The following is a 22153-nucleotide window of genomic DNA, read 5'->3' as shown; positions in this document are numbered from 1 at the left end:
CTTCTTCCTGGTTCCTCCTCCTGGGTCCTCCTTCTCCTCCTCAGTCCTCCTCCTCTTCCTGGGTCCTCCTGATCCTCCTCAGTCTTCTTTCTCCTTCTACTCCTCAGTCCTCCTCCTCCTCAATCCTCCTCTTCCTCCTAAGTCCTCCCCTCCTCAGTCCTCCTAAGTCCTCCCATTCTCAGTCCTCCTCCTCATCAGTCCTCTTCACCAGTCCTCCTCCTCAGTCCTCCTTATCCTCATCCTTCATCTCCTTCCTTCATCTCCTTTCTCCTCCTCATCCTCCTCGTACACCTCCTCCTCATCAGTTCTCCTCCTCACTCCTCCTCCTCCTCGTCCTTAGTCCTCTTTATCAGTCCTCATCAGTCCTCATCAGTCCTCCTCCTCCCCAGTCCTCCTTTTGGTGCCTTTTCCTGGGTCCTCCTCCTGGGTCCTCCTCCTCTTGGGTCCTCCTCCTCTTGGGTCCTCCTCCTCATCCTTCTCCTTAGTCCTCCTCCTCCTCAGTCCTCCTCTTGAGTCCTTCTTCTCCTCCTCCTCCTATTCATTCCTCCTCCTCAGTTCTCCTTCTCAGTCTCACTCCTCCTTCTCAGTCCTCCTCCTCCTCTTCTTCCTGGTTCCTCCTCTTGGGTCCTCCTTCTCCTCCTCAGTCCTCCTCCTCTTCCTCCTCTTCCTGGGTCCTCCTGATCCTCCTCAGTCTTCTTCCTCCTTCTACTCCTCAGTCCTCCTCCTGCTCAATCCTCCTCTTCCTCCTAAGTCCTCCCCTCCTCAGTCCTCTTAAGTCCTCCCCTTCTCAGTCCTCCTCCTCATCAGTCCTCTTCACCAGTCCTCCTCCTCAGTCCTCCTTATCCTCATCCTTTATCTCCTTTCTCCTCCTCATCCTCCTCATACACCTCCTTCTCCTCATCAGTCCTCCTCCTCACTCCTCAGTCCTTCTCCTCCTCCTCCTCCTCCTCCTCGTCCTTAGTCCTCTTTATCAGTCCTCATCAGTCCTCATCGGTCCTCCTCCTCCCCAGTCCTCCTCATGGGGCCTTTTCCTAAGTCCTCCTCCTCTTGGGTCCTCCTTCTCTTGAGTCCTTCTTCTCCTCCTCCTATTCATTCCTCCTCCTCAGTTCTCCTTCTCAGTCTCACTCCTCCTCAGCCCCCCTCCTCTCCCTCCTCAGTCCCCCTCCTCAGTCCCCCCTCCTCCTTTTCCTCTCTTTCATCTCTCAATAATTTGTTCAATTTATAATTATTGTTGGTGTTATTGTTAACATAATTTATTGTTATATACTAAAATGTTTTTAAGCGCATTTGAGTCTGACTCAAAATGTGCTCAAGAATCTTTGTGTTTAACAAAGTTTTACTCTCCAGTAATAAAACTTTTCATCCCTTTTTATGTAATTAAAAAATGTGTAGACTAGGTATTCTTTGTGCCTAATTGAAGATTAAAAGTTTGAGAAAGGACCATGGTCATTAACCGGGCTACCCATTTCTGCAGATAGCCTGTTACAAATTGTGGAGAAAATTTAAATCAAAAGTTACAATTTTTGTCCGTTTTTGTCCGTTTTTGTCCGTTTGGCAGCTATATTTTCAAAACGGACAAAAATTAACGGACAAAAACGGACAAAAACGGACAAAAAATAACATGATCCCCCCCCCCCCTATAAAACGTCAAGAATTACTTATTTTTTCTCAAGAAGCCAGCCACGCTTGAATAATTTGATGTGTCGCTGCAAGTAACAATAAACAGACGTCAAAAATATTTACTTAACTTATTTAATATTCAGAATGTTCATGTGGGTTACATGCTTTTACATTATAAACATAGCGCATCCCTTCTCATAGCGCTTCCCTTCTCCATGGCTTTATTGTAACCGTTTTGGTTACTCCCACAAATAAGACTCTAACTATATTCTCGTTTTGTGAGTGTCTGTTATATCCCGTAAATAATTACGCATCGTTGCACAAATTATAAGTTGAGTAGCCACAACGCACATCGATTACTGATATTTATTTCTTCCATTTTCTTTTTCCCTTGCCAGTAAGACTGTTCGTATTTTTTTAGGAGTGTAGTGTTTTCTCTGTTTTCAGTCCTGTAGCCGAACCTTTGGGCTTCTATTTCCACTGGATGTTTATCTCATTCCAATACCCCATGGGCCATGATAGAATTAAGAAACTTTAGAAATAAGAGGTCAACAATGAATTCTTAATCGATTCATTCGCTCAGTTGTTCTATTTTATTTTTCAAGTAATCTCAATGTACTGCTTTCTGAGTCAATGGTTTGGTTTTGAAATAAGAGACTATATCAATAACATCGCAACGGCGCGGTTTAGATTCATATTTGAAGTACGTGTTTGTAGTGGTAACCAGTAATATAATACAAATGTTGCGAAAGAAATATTTGATATTTAAAGACTTAACCCGGTCAAGTTAACCGAGTGTCTAGTCTCTTATGTCGACTACTTGGCTGTTTGCCATTCTTATGTTTCATTGGAGGGAATGTCAAGAATTTATCAATGTTTCTTTGTTCCATCACCCATGAGGTTCCTTCGCAACTTCATTAAGACATCAATTCAAATAAATGAGTATCATGATATCTGTAAATACCAAAATAAAGGTGTTCGTCAATTAACAATAGCGATTGTGTTTTATATGCTTTTGGTTTTCAGTTAGGACACCCAATTGAAACAAAATGTGAACTTTCTTTCGGTTTAAACGAGAGGAGGTGTTCTAGCAAAATTGTAAACGAAATTGTAAAAATGTCGCTTTATGTCGCGCGAGGTTTATTTCTCAGAATTGTAAAAATGTCGCTATTATTTGGATCCATAAATAACGAAAAGTTACGTGCGTGCGCGTATTTTTATGAACTTTAAATTGTTACATATTGTAAATCTGCTGAGCCTTTCGTAGCTCGGCGGTCTAGTCGCCGTTTCCAAGAAGAACACCCCGGATCGAGCCTCGGCGGAGGTCATTTTTTTGGCATTTATTAATTGCTTTACTACAATTATCAGCAGAGCACCTTAGTAATACACTTCATCAGATAAATTATACTGTTCGAACTTTAGCTAGGGAAGGATTGCCTTCAAGGATTTGTCCGGGGAAGGCCTCGTTCGCACTGGAACATGTCAAATGGTAAACGGAGTTATCTGGTAATGTTTGTTTTGTTTATGGCTAGAATTTAGAATGGAATCAATGTGATGAGGATCCAGAGTTAATTACCTGCTAGGATTAATAAGTCACTTTCTACAGTTGAAGAGGTCACTTTTTCAAACTTTAAATGAAGAAATTGGCTCGGAACTTCATTCCTTATAGATTCATCACTTTCAGTTAATAACTACGGTGTACCATGAAACCAGTTAAATACTGTATAGAAAGACCAATCCACCGGAAATAAATGAACCAGATTTCACAGAACCATATACCGACTCAATAAAATTAAAACCATTTGATAAGGTTTGAGTCGAACTTTTTTTGTGTCTGCTAAAATATATACAAGGAATACAAGGAATAAAGGAATATAAATTTCAAATCTCAAGTTACATTGCAACAGCAACTGTCAAGATAATAAAAATAATAATAAAATAACTCGCCCCTGTCCATAATAATAATCGACATCTTGATTGACTTCACTACTCCAGACAGTATTGATTATCTACGTAAACTCGCGCACGCACCTACTTTTTTGTAATATTTAGAATCAAATTTGTCCGCATAATCATAGTTTTGAAAAGCGACATTTTTACAGTTTTGAGAAGAAAACATCTACTGTTAAACGAAATCCAACTAAACTTTGCGTATCGCGCGATGTCAAAGATGTGTAATACTTTCCGCGCATAAAACGCGCGCGTGGGAAAATTGTATAATATTCTGCGCGCACGTGAGCAGAATTATAAGATTTGGTACGTGAATGAACAATGCGAGTGAAGTACGTGAATTTTGGTAAGTGATTGGATTTGTACGTTAAGGGTTTCATGATATGATCAAACTATGAAATGTGAATTGAACTACATGGCAATGTAACTCCTTGGTGTAATATATTGCAGCGGTCAGTTCAGAGTTGATGATGTAAACAACTGAATTTAAATGGGTTAACTTCGTCAGCTATTCACGGATTTCTCAACCTTCTCCATTGGTCACATGTAATGTAACTGTACATTCTGTAATGTCTACCGCACAATTCTGTATTTACATTTCCAAGAAATGAAGAAGAAGCCGCGCAAACACTACCCAGATTGGCTTTTGATATTGAAAGCAATAAGCTTTAAATACCGCTCAAAAACTCGGTCAAAGAAGAGATCTCATTTAAATATGGGCATTTTATAATTTATAACAATGTTTTGCATTATGATGAAAACATAAAAGTGCCTAATTCATGTATAACTCTGTTTTCAGTCCTGTAGCCGAACCTTGGGACTTCTATCTCCAGTCTCCACTGGATATTTATCTCATTCCAATACCCCATGATAGAATTAAGAAACTTTAGAAATAAGAGGTCAATGTTTTGCATTATGATGCTTGAAAAATTAACATGAAAGTGCCTAATTTATGTATAACTTCCGTAGTAGAAGTAGGCTTATTTTGGAGAATGTGCAGAACCACGTACAGCACAATAAATCACTGTTCGTCTCATGGTTCTGTGGCTTACTTCCTGCTATGTTAGTATCGTCCTATCGATCAACGACAATAATCAGCTGTGATCATGTCAAAATAGTTCTGCTATTTTTACTTCGAATTATATACCCTGGCAGATCATTGATAGTTACTGTTACTCATTGTACTCATCCTTAATGTATTGATTATAGCTTTTAAGATTAATTTATGATAACAATTATGTTTCCTATTTGAAGTGTTGAATTCAGTGATCAAATACTAAAATAATATCTAAAACTACATGCCAAAATGAACCATTTACAACTTTATCTCACTATCAGGTGTTAACCATATTAAACATGTGCCAAAACTACTGCAAAGCTTCTGTCTTCTAATGTGACATTTTCACTGTTTCATATCGCTGTTAGCCAAACCCAGGCTTGTTCGCTGAACTATAATTGTTTGATTTTCGTAGAAAATCCCATATTTTTGTGCCGACATGCTTAGAAGTTAGAACCAGTGCTTATCAGTGTTTATAATAATATATCCATAAACTCACATACTGTTCGTATGTGATCGTTTGCTCGAGGTAATTAATTTTGTGAAAATTTCCAATAATCGCTATTTCTGGAAATTTGGGTGCGTTTTCCGTGTGCTTAAACAAAAGCCTGATTTGTAAAACATCACGTGCATTAATTGCGGAACAAGCGATCAGCTGGGCTGAATATTCCGCATATATGTTGATCACCCGGTCCCGGATGCTAGACATAAAGGCGCTAATAAATAACGGCTGTCATACCCTGTGTAAAAGTAAGCCGCCCCTTGATAATATGTCTAATGTTACCACCTAGTCCCCCATTCATTGTGCGTTTGTTCCTGACTATATCTCTCTGGATAAGCAACGGTCTTAAATAGATTTAATAGTTATTTAATTAGTTAATAGTTATTTAATGTCATAGTGCCGTTTTGTAATTAGGTAGCAATTGAAAATTGTACAATTAAATTGTCCCATTTAATGCTGGATTAAATATTGACATTGCATATTGCTGACACATCATATTATCTACCGTTGTAGCCAATTCCAAACGAAAAAACTTCTCAATATTAAATGTTGTCCAAATTGTTAATTGCTCTGTTCGTCAATTGTCACCCTACTTTGCCCACCAAATTGCGTGATGTAACACTCATAACCACATCATTTTTGAACTTCTGTTTATCGCTATAAGACGAACATGTTACTTTGTCGGCTATAATTAAATATGAACTTTGCTAATGAACATTTTGGGGATCTTCAGATAGTAACGATTGGAACAGTTCGAACGAGTTGCCGTTATTCTATTTTGTTGAAATGAACAGTCCATATTAAGTACCATACATAATATTCTTGTCTCCATTGAAGACGAAATTTAAATTTCTAGTCTTAATGAAATTTAAAACAGTTGTCATTTCCTTAAACATATCGCTTACGTTAACTAAAGATCTCCTGTAAAAGACCTAGAAATTAAGGTTGAAATGATGAGGAAAATCCCCGGTTTAGCGGAGTGACAATGAGGACACCAACTAAGTACTAGTGAGCGTGTGACAGTGTGAGTGTGTGACTGTGTGAGTGTGTGTGAGAAGTGAGATGTGTGATACCTGACAATATGCCTATTATCAAACTGCTGTCTACTTGCTGTTCTGCTATTTGGTGAGTCAAGATTATTTAAACCCCCAACCTCCCCCCTCCCCAACTTCCCCTTCACCCCCATTTTTGCATGTCTATTGTATTTTTCTGTCTACAAAGAAATATCCAGCTTATTCTTGCTTGAAAAAACCATCCACTGATCAGCTGTTACCTACGATCCGATATATCTAATTGGAAATGCCATCGCGCGTTCCTCGACCCCATACAGTAGAAATACACGGCCCGTTCTTTGTAAAATTTCAATCATATCAATAGTCATATCCAATCTATAGTGTCGAGAATATAATCTTCTGTACATCTATATAAGGAGAGAGAAGTTCTCTGCTATATTACCATTCCCGACAAGTTCAGTATATCAGACCACCTCGTCACCTCGACACCCTTCAACCGTTTACCAGCTAGAAAATACTCCAGTAAACATCAACCTTGTGAATTAGACGACATTCTCACTCCCATACCATATTCGCTACAGCTTTTTATGTGTCCAACCAGTCTTATCTTGGTTGATCGCTATAATATCGCTATAATGTAGCGGCGTTTTATTATCAGTTCAACGTATGAGCGATAAGGTAAATATCACTGACACTTCCACTCCTCCGTACAAGTCACCAGATCAGACACACCTGCTCTAATGCTGATTAACAAGTTACCACTGCTGGGTTGCAAATCATAGTTAAAGGAAATAGTGATAGTCACCACCTCACCACCGATAGTAATATAACTTTGTGATCCTTGTTACACGAGGTACAATTGAAGGGGGGTCCTGATTTTCTGTCTATTTTTGTCCACAATGAACGTGATCCCCCCGTTTAATTTTGATAAATTTCACTGGAGATTGTCACGGCGTGCTGACAGTATCTCCTACTCCGTAATTATCTGTTATAATCACTAACTTGATCGTGTATAATCGTTAAATAACGCTCATTTCCATGGTTGTAACTCGTTATTTTTACTATATAATTTATTTTTCTATGATCTCATAATTCCACTGATTGGCTTCCTCAAGACGTACGTGCCAAATACCTCAACATACCTTAACATACCTTAAAATACCTTAAATCACCACCCTCTGTTTTCACCTGTCTATAAAATAAATTGTCCTGTAATTTGACCTGAAATACCGTAGGAGTAGTGTTAAAATACACCCCGGCAAAAAGAAGGATACTATTTGTAATACCTTCTGACGGATGTTGGTGTTAAATTTCTCTTTTATTAGACCACCCCCATTACTATAATACTGAGTATAAATCACAATATTATATCACCTTGCGCCTCTGTTTTCAGTACAATCTCCTCCTCCTCCTTCAGTACAATCTCCTCCTCAATATTCAGTACAATCTCTCCCTCCTAACCAGTAACCACTAACCAGTGTTATTCGATATTATGTCATGTGTTTATTTTTATATTCACGCAGCACCTGCTCAAATCAACTTAAATCTTTTTTAAATGTTACGGTGTTTACTTTATCTCATATTTTAGAGTTTACCGCACGCCACGGCTTATCGTCTCTTCTTGTAATCGTTCTTGGCACCCCTTAGTCACCCCTTTTATCATCAGCATATTCTTGGTGAATACTAAATGTAGACTTATCAACACCCGGCTGTTGATTGCTGTGCTGACCTAAGTTCTTTTATTCCTACAAGTCATATTTCACATTACGTTATTCAAATATCCAAGTTGAACATAAGTTTAACATTATAAACTCTAAAGTTGGACTACGCCGTCCTAAGCCGTCCATTTGCGATCGGTCGTAATTTATTTTGTGAACCTTTATAACTTACCATTGTAATCCGTCTTATTGTTCAGTTTTTCTCATAGCTTTTGTGACAGATGTCACATCGTTTTGTGACATTGTGTTTTGTGACCAATGTCACATCGTTTGTGAAGTGTCTAATAGTCACGTTCGTTTTGAGCTCAATAATAAATAAGACACATTCTAATCAAGCTAAGCGTCAGCCTATAAGATTAGACATAATTTGTGAACTATCAGATCCTATTTTCTTAATAAATTATAAGAGTCCCTACATAGAATAAACTGGGGCATGTTGACAACTTGACAAGTACCACTCAACTAGTCGACACTTGCAGCCGCCTGGTGATTTGCTTATAATTGTATTTCTCGGGTTAAACCCATGTTCAGTTGCCAAAATTGGATTTGCTGATGTTTAGTAGGGCTGACAGTGTTATTTTGAGATGGACAACAATTTGTGATCATTCAACTAGCCTTATACCAGTTACAATACCAGCTACCATGCCACCTACCGTACCAGCTACTTAAGCAGCTACCATGCCAGCTACTTAACTAGCTACCATACCAGCTACTATTCCAAGTTGTGTTTGTTCATTTTGAGTCACGTGGTAGTTGAGTTCAAGTCACGTGCAATGTTTCCGACCCTGACAATGGCGCTCACAATTCCCGTCACCCAGCTCCCCCAGAAGACATGAACTGCGCTACACTGCGAGACTGTCAATGTCCCTGCATGACAGGCTCTCAAAGGGGGGACCTGCTCCCTGACCTCTAGTGCTTGCAACAATTACACTTGTATAATATTATATATATAATGTAATATAATATAACCAAACGTAGTCACGTTAAATGCCGCGTTAACCGTTCATCTGACATCCTTCATGTTTCTGAATCTTACTCAGACTTTAAAGTATTCTGACGGAGCATGAATAATTGTTTCAAGTTAAATCAATGGTCTCGTTTTAGCGTTTCCTGCATTCTCAAGCAATTTGACTCGATTTGATTGTGTCTCTCTTCACCTGACATCATGTTTAAATAGCATATATTTTCTTGTTTAAATAACGTATATTTTCTTGTTTCAATAGCATATATTTTCTTGTTTCAGTAGCGTATATTTTCTTGTTTAATACTACGTTCAATGGTTCTTTATTTTGCTTGGGTTGGGTGCGGTTCCTGGCAGCTGGTAACATCAATAATAACAGCTTGTACCGCATTTTAATGATAAAAATGACGACAATACAATTTTAGTGAAATGGCGGATTAACTGTCCAGCCAAATATTTGTAATTAGAAGCTAAGTGTGTTACCAATTATCCAATCATTTCCGCTAATTAGCAATCAATTGTCCTAATTATTAATCAGCTGCATTGCACGCGTATACAGGTGCACGAGCCACTAGGCTCCAAGTTTATCACAAAGTTCCTATTAAGCTCCCGTAAATATTACTGGGTAGATTATCTCCGGTGTATTTTATACACTATACCACGTCACTACAACACACTTCCTCTCAGTAGAAATACTGTTATTCTAGCGGTAATCACGTCCGCCAAGTAGTCAGTTGGGCACGTTTGTTGTTACTGGTGGTAGATGTGTAGGTTGCAATTTAGTAATTACAAAATTAACCCTGCTTTGTTGCTTAAATCATATTTCAAGATTTTGTTTTCTCCGTATTTCTGCTTTTTTTTGTTTGTTAGAAAACCGTATTCCGGTGCTTTCTGATGTGCGATTAGCTTGTCCGATGTTTAAATAGTTTAAATGATCCAGTATTAGATTGATTGATGTGCACTGTGTCTTAAATAAAAACCTTCATTTATAAATTTTGCGAGACTCTTTTCATTTATTCAGTATTTATCAGCTAATTACAAGTTAGAATTTTCAGAATTGTAAATATTTCACTAATTAAAGAAACATGTGCAAATTAATACTCCCTAGTAGCCGCCCCGCACACACAGAAGATGGCACCCACTTTACCCAGATAATATCTCGATCTCACTTGTACAAGGAAATGTCTTACATCCTCCTCCTAACCTGATATAACATCGTCTACTCAAAGTTTAATCTCTACACCGGCCAAACTATTCAAATAACTATCTGGCAGCAGAAGAACATTCCTAGAAACCATTAAAAGGACTACAGAAAATTCCAGAATAACCACGGAAGGTTTTAAAAGAGCTACAGAAGGTTCCAGAACAGTTCCAGGTGCCGATGCTGATAGAAAGACGGTGTTTCTCACTGAATGACATTACCCTGTACGATGTAGACAGTTTGTTCGGTACTGACTCTGAGAGCTACTTGTATGATACGGAGGAGCAGCTGGACTGTATCCCTGTGGAGCCTGTTGGATATTATCATCTAGATATTGACGGGTACTGCGAGATATATAATATATTTCTTGTTTTCTTGTAACACGTTGCCAAGCACTACAGAATTTACACCTTAATGCTAGCTCTAATCCAACTAGTCTGTCCGAGTTCCAACACTATGACCCCGATTCTGACATATCTAAACCACAATAACCCAAGGTCTTGTTACTAAACTATAGCCCTAACACGACCAAAAAAACATGGAGCACAAATTAAATTGTATATTGTGTCAGAATACTAGCTACCCTCTTCACCACCATACTTCAAAAATTTTGGTGGATAATTATGTTTGAGAAAACTAACTTTACTCATTTCCATATTATATCAGTCTTATCAATACATAATAAATTCGATAATTCACCATAACTTGTACGCCCTTATAACTAATAAAAAGAATCCAGGAAATTCATATTAAAGGGTTGTCAAACTCTGATTAATAATGATATTATTATATAAATAATAATATTAAAGGGAAAATGTTGCAGTTAACTACTCGTCAACTCTTAATGAATTTATTCTGTAGAGTATTTATAAAAACGTATTACGTTACCTTGTCAGTGTTATTAATTAATTGGCTAAATAAATAATTACAGGGAGGAGTTTGAAGAGGATGATAGCGAGGTGGAGGATTCAGAGGAGGAGCAGGAGGACACGGAGGACTACAAAAAGGGTAATTAAATATTGATTATATAGGTATTAATATATTATATCAATTGTTATTAATATACATACAAATTGAATTATATAAATCTGGTTATGTGGAACTGAGATAAATTATTCACGTTTAAATTTGTTTCATCTTGTTTGTAATTTGTATTCCCGTGTTAAACTAAATTTAATTGCTCCCAGGGGGTTACCATCCTGTCAAGATATCAGATGTTTACAACAACAGATATGTGGTCCTGAGAAAGCTGGGATGGGGCCACTTTTCCACCGTGTGGCTCGCCAGGGACAGTAGGTTAGTTTGCTGGTAGATTAGTCAGCTGACGACGATTAACACATGTTTATTGAAAGCTTCTACAAGTTAAGCTATCGTATCACTTATATGTTTTTAACCCAACTCCATTCAGTTTCTGGTAGATTAGTAATGCTGTAGCACTAGTATAGATAAGTTCAACTAGTCTATATTAGTTCAACTAGTCTATAGTATTTCAACAGAGACCTGTGTTACTTGTCGGGCCTCGTTAGCTTGGACCTTAATGCAGATGAACCTTAATTGCTCATTATAAGGACAATTACGACGAAGGAGCATAATTAACGGTGTACACTCCTGATTAGAGATGGTAATTAGGGTCGGTCATTTGTGATATTCTGAGAGTAAGCTTGAGAATGTTTGAAGGAATAATATGGACTTTGCAATGGATTGAAATGTCTTTTTATCTTATCCCACTATTGTTCAGAACGAAAGCGTATACAGCCGTTAAAGTTGTGAAGAGTGCGTCACAGTACACAGAAACAGCTATTGATGAGATCAAGTTGTTGACCAAGGTAAACAATGTACTAACTGTGATCCCTACTGCTACAATATACTTATATTTGGTCATGGTACTTCAAGTATATTTTACTACTTGTCATCAGCTTCAATCAAGTACACTAGCCTCAGTGCACACTGCACAGTACCTCACATGATAACACCAGGTGAGAGAAGGAGACCACGCCCATGTGGGTAGAAGTCACGTGGTACAGATGATAGACGATCACAAAATAGTCGGTATCCATGGTACCCATATCAGCATGGTATTCGAGGTGAGTTGGATTGGTATGGTGTTGAGACTGTAAAATATCGACTGTGAATCAGTAAACTACACTGTTGCTATCACAGGGCATGGTGTAGCAGTGTATCTGTATGTGTTATAATGATCATCGCAAAATATGGTTGACGCCTTACTTTGATGCCAATGTCAATTATCTAATAGTAAAATCCACATCATCAATATAATCACAATCTAGTTATAAATAACTTTGAGAAGACAACCCTGTGACAATTTGTTCCGACAGGTTCTCGGAGACAACCTGCTGAAGCTGATAATTAGAAGTAACTATCGGGGGATGAATGAGGCTCTGGTGAAGCGCATCACTAAACAGGTTACTAAGTTACTAAACAGGTTACTAAGTTACTAAACAGGTTACTAAGTTACTAAACAGGTTGCATAGTTACTAAACAGGTCACTAAGTTACTAAACAGGTTGCATAGTTACTAAACAGGTTACTAAGTTACTAAACAGTCACCAAGTTACTTAACAGGCTAGGTTACCAAGTTACTAAACAGGTTACTAAGTTACTTAAAAGGTTACTAAGTTGCTAAACAGGTTACTAAGTTACTTAAAAGGTTACTAAGTTACTAAACAGGTTAATCAGTTACTAAACAGGTTACCAAGTTACTTAAAAGGTTACTAAGTTGCTAAACAGGTTACCAAGTTACTTAGCAGGTTACTAAGTTACTTAAAAGGTTACTAAGTTACTAAACAGGTTACTCAGTTACTAAACAGGTTACTAAGTTACTTAAAAGGTTACTAAGTTACTTAAAGGTTACTAAGTTACTAAACAGGTTACTCAGTTACTAAACAGGTTACTAAGTTACTTAAAAGGTTACTAAGTTACTTAAAGGTTACTAAGTTACTTCAACACCCTCAACAACCATGAATTGCTCTAGTTTTAGGCGTCAGTTTAACCACCAATAAAAACAAACAAACAAGCTAACTTAGGCAGTTTTTTTAGTTTTTTAGTTTTTTTTTTTTATTTTAACGAAACATTCCCAGGTACTGATGGGACTTGACTACCTGCACACAGTATGTGGTATAATACACACGGACATAAAGCCTGAGAACGTGATGTTAACTGTTAGCGAGAGTACAGTAAAACAGTGGGCTGCTGCTGGAGCACAGGACGATCCTAAATTCAAAGCTAATCTTCCTAAGAATCTTAGAGAGCGAAAACAAGGTAAGAGCTGCCAGATCAGATAGTTGTTTTTAATCAAGGTCTGTGACACCTGTGAATGACTGATCTTAAGACTTAACACGAAATCTATTCAGACATTTTTTTGCTGGTGAAACCTTTTTTTGTCTATTATCTAGATACAAGAACCTTCATTTACAAATATTGCAGCACCAGTTAAAGTAGAGGGGCTCCAAAAAGAGGGAGTCAAACTAACCAAGAATCAGAAGAAAAAGTTAAAGAAGAAATTAAAGAAAGCAAACGCGGTAAGAGTAAAACTATTGATCTTAATTAGTTATAAAGTTTATAAATGTCATTGAAGCTGCTGTTATTAACACTGATCTTTACAAAAATGTGAACCAATACATTCCACCAGTCGGGAGGAGGAGAGAAGAACGGAAGAGCAGAGAGTATAACATCAGATATGTCTACAGAAGATAACAAGCTTATCAATGTCAGTAGTCCTGACAACGAGAAAAATATGGTAATTCAGCTAACTTCTTATCGTTATTTGTTTCAGTTCTACCTTCTGCCCAAATATTTCTGTCGGAACATTTTCTCTAATTTCACTGAGTGGTACCAAATCAGTATTATTCTATTTTAATTTCACCTTCAGAACGAGGTCCACAACGACAATTGTAACGGCACAGTTCCACTCGACATGACGACAGAGGATCAGAACGATAAAGAAATGAAGACAGAAGATCAAAACGAGAAGAATATGAAGACAGAAAATCAGAATATTCCAGAAGATGAGAATAATCCGGATGACCAGAATATTCCAGAAGAAACAGCAATCCAGGAGAACAACACAAAACTGGAAGATGATAACTGTACAGAACAGCAGGAGGAAGAAGATCACGCCGCTCTGTACAATGACGTCATAGCAGAGGACAATATGACGTCACAGACTGATAACATGACGTCACAACCTGATGATAACTCCAATGGTAACACAGAAGAAACTGCTGATACTGATAATATGGAGAACGATGAGAACAAGGAGCCTAATGAGAAGGAGACTGATGAACAGGAGGAGTCTCAGGATCAGGTAAGCATTCACGGATCCTTTTAAATTTCAAACTGGGTTGACCAAGCCTCATGCCTTGAGAAAAGTTTAGTGTGCAGACAACATACAAATTTGTGCAAATATATGATTCATCATCAGTTTTTTAACCAAATATTTTGATATGCAGTTAGAATTGCTGTTGTGCTGGCAAGCGGATTTTTATCTTTCAAAATAGACGTGTTGCTGTTAAAGCAGTTTGGCTCATGTTGCGGTATAACCCTAGGTAATGAAACAGAATGAGGAGAACAAAGCCCCGAATGAGAAGGAGACTGCTGTTAAGGAGAACAAGGAGGAAGAGGAGGAGGATAACTCAAACGAGAAGACGGAAACTAAATCAGAGCTTCCTGAAAACGGCTGTATAGGTTTATTTAACTACACGATTTATGGTGTAATAAACTAACAACATTCTCCACAGTTTATACTAGCTGGGGTCCTCAAAGTGTGATATATGACCCTCGTCAGGTTATATCATGTACTAATCACCTCCTGGTTAACTGTTAAAACTTCCTCGAAATAGGAGTGTCGAGTAATGAACGTTGTTGACACCATGTTTAACACCTTCTATAACACCTTGCTGCTTCAGATGATATAAACGTAAAGATAGCAGATCTTGGTAATGCTTGCTGGATAGACCACCACTACTCTGAGGACATACAGACCAGACAATACAGATCAGTAGAGGTGCTCTTAGGTTTGTGCAATTAGTGCAATTATTGTTGACATTTCGGTTATTCGGGAAATTCAAGGAATTGAGCATTTAACTAGAAGGTTCGCTGGGTATCACAAGTCATAAGCAATGCAGCTCCTGATATTATAAATTCAAGACACCTTCAAGTTCCTTTTTGATTACCCTTTTTGATTACCCTTGTTTAAGGTTTTATGATTCACTGAACCCAATGTAACCATATTTATCATATTTTCGAATTTTAACGATATACCGAGGAAAAATAACATGATTAGATCTAAAGATTGAAACATTCTGTGAATCTAACATACATACACATTACACATAAAATTCAAAAAAGTCAAAATGTTCGTCAAAAGATTGCCAGGATAGAAGTATTATCTTCGATACAAAAAAATTAAATCAAAAAGAATGTAAAATGCTTACGTTTAATTAACACTTTATTTTCACAAAACTAACTAAATTAAAGCCAAAAGTAAATTATTTGCACCTCCTTTTTGCTAATACTACGATATATTTTATTGAAAATCTCAAATTGAGAATACACCCACTCTTTCAGCAAATAGCAATACATTTGTTGATAAAAACTGGACACGTTAAAATCAAAATCATATTTAACAGAAAAATATAATCGTCATTGTCACTAAAAATACCACAACCGTTCCAACAAGTGCACTAAACAATTTCGGGTAGGAATCTAGTAGAAGGTTTTCTGTCAGCGAAGATAAGTTTAGTGGACCCATCCCTCTTGACAGCAACAAACCACCCAGGACAACTCTGAGCCTCTAAAGAAAGAGACCTGTCCTGGGGGTTGAGATGAAGGAGGAAGAAAGTGTCGGGGTCTCTGTAAACGTTACTGCCAGTACACATGCTTCCTTTTACTGCCAGCCAGTTTCCTACTTCGTTCAGGAATGCGTACGTTCCTGGCCCCAACACGTGCACTTGGAATGTTGCCCATTTTCCGATTCCTCCCATTCCGTTCACCTGGTTCGCTGCGGTCAGTCGAAGGGTTTTGCTTGTCTTGGTACAGCGGAATCTTACTTTCTGGCCATGTGCCAGTCCTTGAGGTGGAGCTTGTCTGGCCGGAGCCGGGCCAGCTGGTGGGTACTGGGGAGCAACAGCGGGACGCCACCCTGGTGCAGATCCTGGGTATGAGGGAGGAATTTGAGAGGGAACATGAGGTTGAGGAGGATATTGAGGTTGAGGAGGGTATTGAGGTTGTGGCGGATATTGAGGTTGTTGCGGATATTGAGGTTGCGGAGGATATTGGGGAGGGCATTGAGGTGGTGGAGGGTATTGAGGTTGAGGATGACGATGACCCCGATGAGGTTGAGGACAAGGTTTAGGGTGGGAGGGTACAGCAGGAGGTACGATGACAATGTAGGAGAAGTCAGCAGTTTGATGCTCCTTACCACCCCAACTATACCAGGCAGATCTACCGTTACTCTTACCCGGTATCTTACCATGAGAGGTGTGGTGACACAACACAGAATACATGACCCCTGTGTTGGTCTGGTGCCCTCTGATCAGTCCTGGTTCAGGTGGGTGGGGAGACTTTTGTAGTCGTACTGTGTGACCTGGGTTACACTTCACGAAGTTGAAGTCATTAGCAACCATCTCCTTGTTTCCGAAGGAGTACCAGCCCTTGCCACACTGTCCTTTTCCGGGTATCCTGCCGTGTGGTGTGTTTGCTATGATGGGGTAGTAGGCACCTGATCCGTCATTTTGGTGTCCTACACTCAACTTTCTGTCCGGGGGATTCTGGCCGCTGCTCTTGATCTCAACGTACCACTTCATTCTTGTGTAAAGTTCTCGGGTTATGTTTCTGTACTTGTGGTCAACACCAAGTATTTGGTAAAAATGTTTTTGTTCAATTTTATTTTCTTAAACTTAGATGTAACAGAAAAATTCTGTCTGAACTACATCAAAGAAAAAATTAATATCGGGTGTCTATTCAACAGCCTAACTCGTCAAATTACGACTCAACTAGAACTAGAAGTGGACCGAAATTAAAAACATTTGACGTAAATGTTCTCAACTAAGATCATTAAATAATCCTGTGTTGCGAAACATAAAACGAACGTAGTTAACACACACGGGTCAACAGGTGTCAGTTACTGGGGTTAATGGCTTCGTGTCAGCCGTCATATACTGCATATATCTATTATTGTACAAACTGAACATTTGACCATATACAAATTGAGTATTTGATCTTGTGCATACTGTACATTTCACTATGTACTGACTACTGTGAGTACTGATGTTCAAACTGTGCGATGTACATTTGGTCTGGTGCAAACCTTTCAGTTGTCCTAGTACAATCTGTATATTTGATTTGTACAAACTATACATTTAACCTACTGCAAACTGTACATTTAACCTTGTACAATCTACATTTGACTATGTACAAACTACTTGACCTCTATAACGAAACGACAGCAAACAAAGAACGAACAACAAAGCTGACCTCACCTCATGTGTAATATAATGAGGGATGCGGCACATGACTAGCGTATCATATTACACGTGATAAATTATGCGTTCGCTGAGTGTAGATAGTTGTATGGTATTAAGACTGACTGTAAATGATCTCATGCAGGCGAGATGGAATGAATGTTACAATTTACATCGAATAAATAGAAGGAAGTGGTTCAAATGATTTACGTTCAATTTAAGACATTTTCTTGCAATCAGAGGCAACATTATATAGGTGCGGTGCACGGGTGCAGAAATTATACCGCTGTGAACTTGCCTAAAATTATGGTTAGGGTCAAACGTTTTTCATGATAAGACGTAATTAATTAATTAGCTAATTAATGTAACATCGGAAAGAAGAATTAAAACCAGGAAAAACACTCAAAAAGAGCAATTTCTTCTCAATAATATCTCTTAAAAGTTTATTATTCTTAATCTTATGATCAGATGGCAAGTTGATAATACAGCAACTTTCAATATTAACGATATTTGATAAATGCCAAAAGATAGTGAATAACTCGTCAACCTGGAACGTAATCCATCAACAGATTGAATTTGAGTCCTTTTACTTTTAGTCAGCATCAGATATGTATATTGTATAATGTATATTAAAGTTAGATAATTGATTGTAGCCACTAGTCATGTACACACGAAAAGTAAAAACGATGTATCTCGAGGCGACACGTTTGTGACGGTGATAATATCATAGTTTACAGGAATTTTAGCTTATACAGTATACACAAAATGTCAGTCGCACAATTTGCAAAATATTACCGCACCTACATATTACCTATCTGGAACTCTGGAAGGAAGTGCTGATGTACACGTAAATCGACAGAACCACTTCCTTCCAGATAGGTAATATGTAGATTGTAGGTGCGGTAATATTTTGTAAATTGTGCGACTCCGTGACATTGTTTGTATACTGTATAAGCTAAAACCACGGTTTGCGTGTACACATTTCCTTGCAATGTGCTCAGGGTAGACATGTGCCATTCATAATATTCAATATTTATAGTGTTAGACATAATTTATAAATCATGTTTGAATCATGCACAAAACGTATTGCTGAGTGGCTTCTAATTCTATTCTAGGACTCTAAATAAAAGTACTGTGACAAAATTGCTCAAAGTATGTTTCTTCAAATCATTAAAATGAATTTTGAGTTATCACAGATATATACATATTACATATGCGTGTCCTGCGGAGATTTCATATTATTATAATTATATATTTTTGAGTAAACATTGACTGGCACCACGGTCCAGTCCCCAATCAATCAATTAATCATTTATTTAAACGAGTAATATCCTAGATAAGACTATAAGAGACTACATACTAAATCTTGTCTCTGACTTCAGGGATCGGTTACAACACCTCAGCAGATATCTGGAGCATGGCGTGTATGGTATTTGAACTGGCATGTGGTGAATACCTGTTCGACCCTCACAGTGGTTCTAACTACAGCAGGGACGAAGGTGCGACCTCATTAATTTACTCAGAATTCAACTAAAACTGTCGAGTTATCGCCCATTCTTAAAGGAAACGCAGCTAATCTCTCCCACATTCGTAAATTCTAACTCGTTTCAGATCACCTAGCTCACATAATAGAGCTACTAGGACCAATACCTAAACACTTGGTAGAGAAAGGAAAATACAGTAAAGAGTTCTTTACAAAGAGAAACGAACTGAGGCACATAAAGGATCTTAGACCGTGGAGTTTGAAGAATGTGCTCATGGAGAAATACGACTGGGTGGAGGTAAGCAATATTAATCTTTAGAATAACCCTTCCGTCCGGGATTTCAGTTCTTTCATCCTTCTCAAATTGCTCGATATTTTGTAGGTTTTAACCTACCGACCCGCGCGCCGGGTATTTTCCGTAAGCTCAATATTCATCCGGAGCCCTGTGACATGGAGCTCTAGTTATTAGTTAGTTATCTCTTTAACTGAGCTGCCCCCAGGACGAAGCCGTGGTATTCGCAGACTTCCTCCAACCTATGTTGGATCTCAACCACGAGAAACGGATTTCTGCTGCCGAAGCTCTCAAACATCCTTGGTTAGACGGGGTATGATGGCACTATGTGCCTCTCTGAGAGAGCGTTTTCTTAATGTCAGATTATTTAGGGGAGGGGTTATGACGTCACTCATTACGTCATGTGACTGTTAACTCGCGTGTAAAAGCATGGCTCCTCGGACCAAAATGAATTTGATATTTTATTTATCTTTTAATGTTTTAATTTAAGATAAAATTTAAAAGTTTTGCCATAAAAGTGGAACCTTTAGTTTTTATTTGATATGCATTTTTAGATTTTGTGTACTTGGCTTAGTGGTTTAGTCCAGTTTTCATCATATTGGGCCTAAAAGTAAAAGTTTAACTTTAAGGGCGACGTGGCCATTTTTTCACATGAGAAAATTATTGTCAGACGGATTTTGACTCTTCGAAGGTGCGTGCAATAGTACAAATTAGTGTGCTGTGTTCACTTCGTATAAAATGTTTTTCATTTTTACCACCTCAGTGACCTCACAATCATATTCAAAGAGAGAGGGAGAGGGAGAGTGAGAGGGAGGGGGAGGTGGAGGGGGAGGGGGAGGGGGAGGGGGAAAGGCGAGGGAGAGGGAGAGGGAGAGGGAGAGGGAAAGGGAGAGGGAGAGGGAGAGGGAGAGGGAGAGGGAGAGGGAGAGGGAGAGGGAGAGGGAGAGGGAGAGGGAGAGGGAGAGGGAGAGGGAGAGGGAGAGGGAGAGGGAGAGGGAGAGGGAGAGGGAGAGGGAGAGGGAGAGGGAGAGGGAGAGGGAGAGGGAGAGGGAGAGGGAGAGGGAGAGGGAGAGGGAGAGGGAGATGGTTTGGAGGGAGTCACTTAATTTACTAATTTGTTGCAACACCATTTCTTAGTAACTGAAAAATTCGGTGTTATGCTGTTTCAATTGAAGGTTTCGCACGATTTCCAATTTTGTAGGAATTCAAAGATAGTTTCAACATTCAAGATTTCACGAGAAGATCAATTTGGACATTGTTGATTGTTTTGACAAGTTCAGATGTTGTGTAAAATCGTTACAGAACAGTTTTTATTACTCCATTAAATAATGGTTCTTTAATTTTGTCCCGTACTTCTGGTACTATGGAAAATGAGTAGAACTAGTACTACACACCGAAGAAAATAAAACAGAAAATGGAAAAGAAAGTTATAAAACATGAAAACCATAACAAATTTGGGCAGTATCCTTAACGGGTGATACTCGTAAAATATCTGTTCCGTCGACGAGTCCAACTCGCGCGCGCGTCCTGGTAGGTTGTAAACCTACAAGCAGTATCCAAGTAGCCCGACATGAGTTCCCGAACAGGCGTTTAGGGTTTACCTTAACCTTAACCCATAACCATAAGTATTACTATTATGGTTATTATTATTATTATTTACCTGGGGACTCCAGGCTATTATGTTCATAATAAAGATTCGGCGGAATGACAGGCTGAGCGCCGCCCAGTTATATTATTATATTGTAGGTTTACAACCTACCAGGACGCGCGCCGATTTGGACTCGTCGACGGTCCTGTCAATTAATGGAACAGATATTTTACGAGTATCACCCGTTAAATTATTATATAACTTGCTCTAACCAGAGCCGGCCCTCTCGCTTGCAGTAGCGCGCGACCGCCGAAGGCGGCAAAAGATTCTGTGAAACAAGCGCACGTCACGCAGTACGCGTAGACACATGGCTATATGAATTATATAACCATAAGTATAAGTATAACCAATAACCATAACCCTAATGCCTAACACACCTGTTCGGGAATTCACATGTCGGGCTACTTGGATACTGCCCAAATTTGCTAAACCAGTATGACTATGATCGCCTCATGTTGTATCACGTGGTGACCCCCACTGTCGCTTCACTATAGTACAGGGGGAGCCGCGCACTTCGTGCGCGGCGGGTCATACAACGTATGACAAGCCTCAATAGCCTCATGTACATTGTAACCCCAAACCCAGCCGCGTGCACTATTTATGCTATGATTTAGTAGCACTTACCTCGGGCTAATATTTCGAGAAGAAAGCGTCCTGCGCTAATTCTTCGAAGAAATTTATATTAGACGATTAACATCCGTCAATACTTTAGTACCTATACAGCTTGTTAGCCTATTATGCTATATATTGTAGCGCGATGCACTACTGGGTCGCGCCGCGCATCAAATAATTCTTCTCGCAAGGGATGATAATTAATCACTCTACACTCGACTGTCACGTGACGAAAACGCCGTGATTTCACTGGTTAACCTGATAACGCGCCGCAGATCTCTATAAACACAAATTATTCATCGCGCGTGCAGTAAACTCAAATTAAGTCCTAATTTGTTACCGAAATTTGGCAACTATCAACATCATGACACAATTAAGTCGCATGCCCAGTAAATTGCTAATCAAATGTACGGCACTAATAATACAGTCTACACTTACAGTGTATGAATTCATGAACAAATTTATTAAGGCAGATTGGTAGAACAACGATCGTAAATGATAATTTGCATTAACAGTGGAAAGTGTTCTTAAGGGAGACTGTTGTGCAGCCATGTCGGGAGTTATAAAACACCGAACACGACATGGACATTAAAAACACTTAACCACAAAACCAGCT

The 22153-nt window shown here is 38.8% G+C and overlaps 2 protein-coding genes across 6 annotated transcripts in view; both read left to right on the top strand.

Annotated features, from left to right (window-relative positions):
• LOC134819584 (SRSF protein kinase 3-like) overlaps positions 1–20012 on the top strand; it is an 88731-nt gene extending 68719 nt beyond the window's left edge. For 2 of the 4 annotated variants that reach the window (XM_063829597.1, XM_063829596.1), the window contains 14 exons: positions 10954–11030; positions 11210–11318; positions 11761–11848; positions 11999–12106; positions 12359–12445; positions 13120–13300; positions 13466–13560; positions 13671–13778; positions 13911–14345; positions 14587–14725; positions 14947–15054; positions 18885–19001; positions 19114–19283; positions 19486–20012. In XM_063829597.1, the coding sequence (XP_063685667.1) occupies positions 10954–11030; positions 11210–11318; positions 11761–11848; positions 11999–12106; positions 12359–12445; positions 13120–13300; positions 13466–13560; positions 13671–13778; positions 13911–14345; positions 14587–14725; positions 14947–15054; positions 18885–19001; positions 19114–19283; positions 19486–19596 (1933 nt within the window). In that variant the 3' untranslated portion in view covers positions 19597–20012. Of the gene's footprint in view, positions 1–6163; positions 6255–9927; positions 10364–10953; positions 11031–11209; positions 11319–11760; positions 11849–11998; positions 12107–12358; positions 12446–13119; positions 13301–13465; positions 13561–13670; positions 13779–13910; positions 14346–14586; positions 14726–14946; positions 15055–18884; positions 19002–19113; positions 19284–19485 lie in introns of those variants that run through there. The other 2 variants (XM_063829598.1, XM_063829595.1) reach the window with 2 other exon arrangements.
• LOC134819580 (uncharacterized) overlaps positions 1–22153 on the top strand; it is a 776807-nt gene that overhangs the window by 687245 nt on the left and 67409 nt on the right. The window lies entirely within an intron of this gene.

Source organism: Bolinopsis microptera, chromosome 8, assembly GCF_026151205.1.
Source record: "Bolinopsis microptera isolate Bmic1 chromosome 8, MBARI_Bmic_1.0, whole genome shotgun sequence".
Lineage (NCBI taxonomy): Eukaryota > Metazoa > Ctenophora > Tentaculata > Lobata > Bolinopsidae > Bolinopsis > Bolinopsis microptera.
The sequence above is the reverse complement of the archived record's forward strand: the minus strand, read 5'-3'. Positions and strand labels throughout refer to the sequence as shown.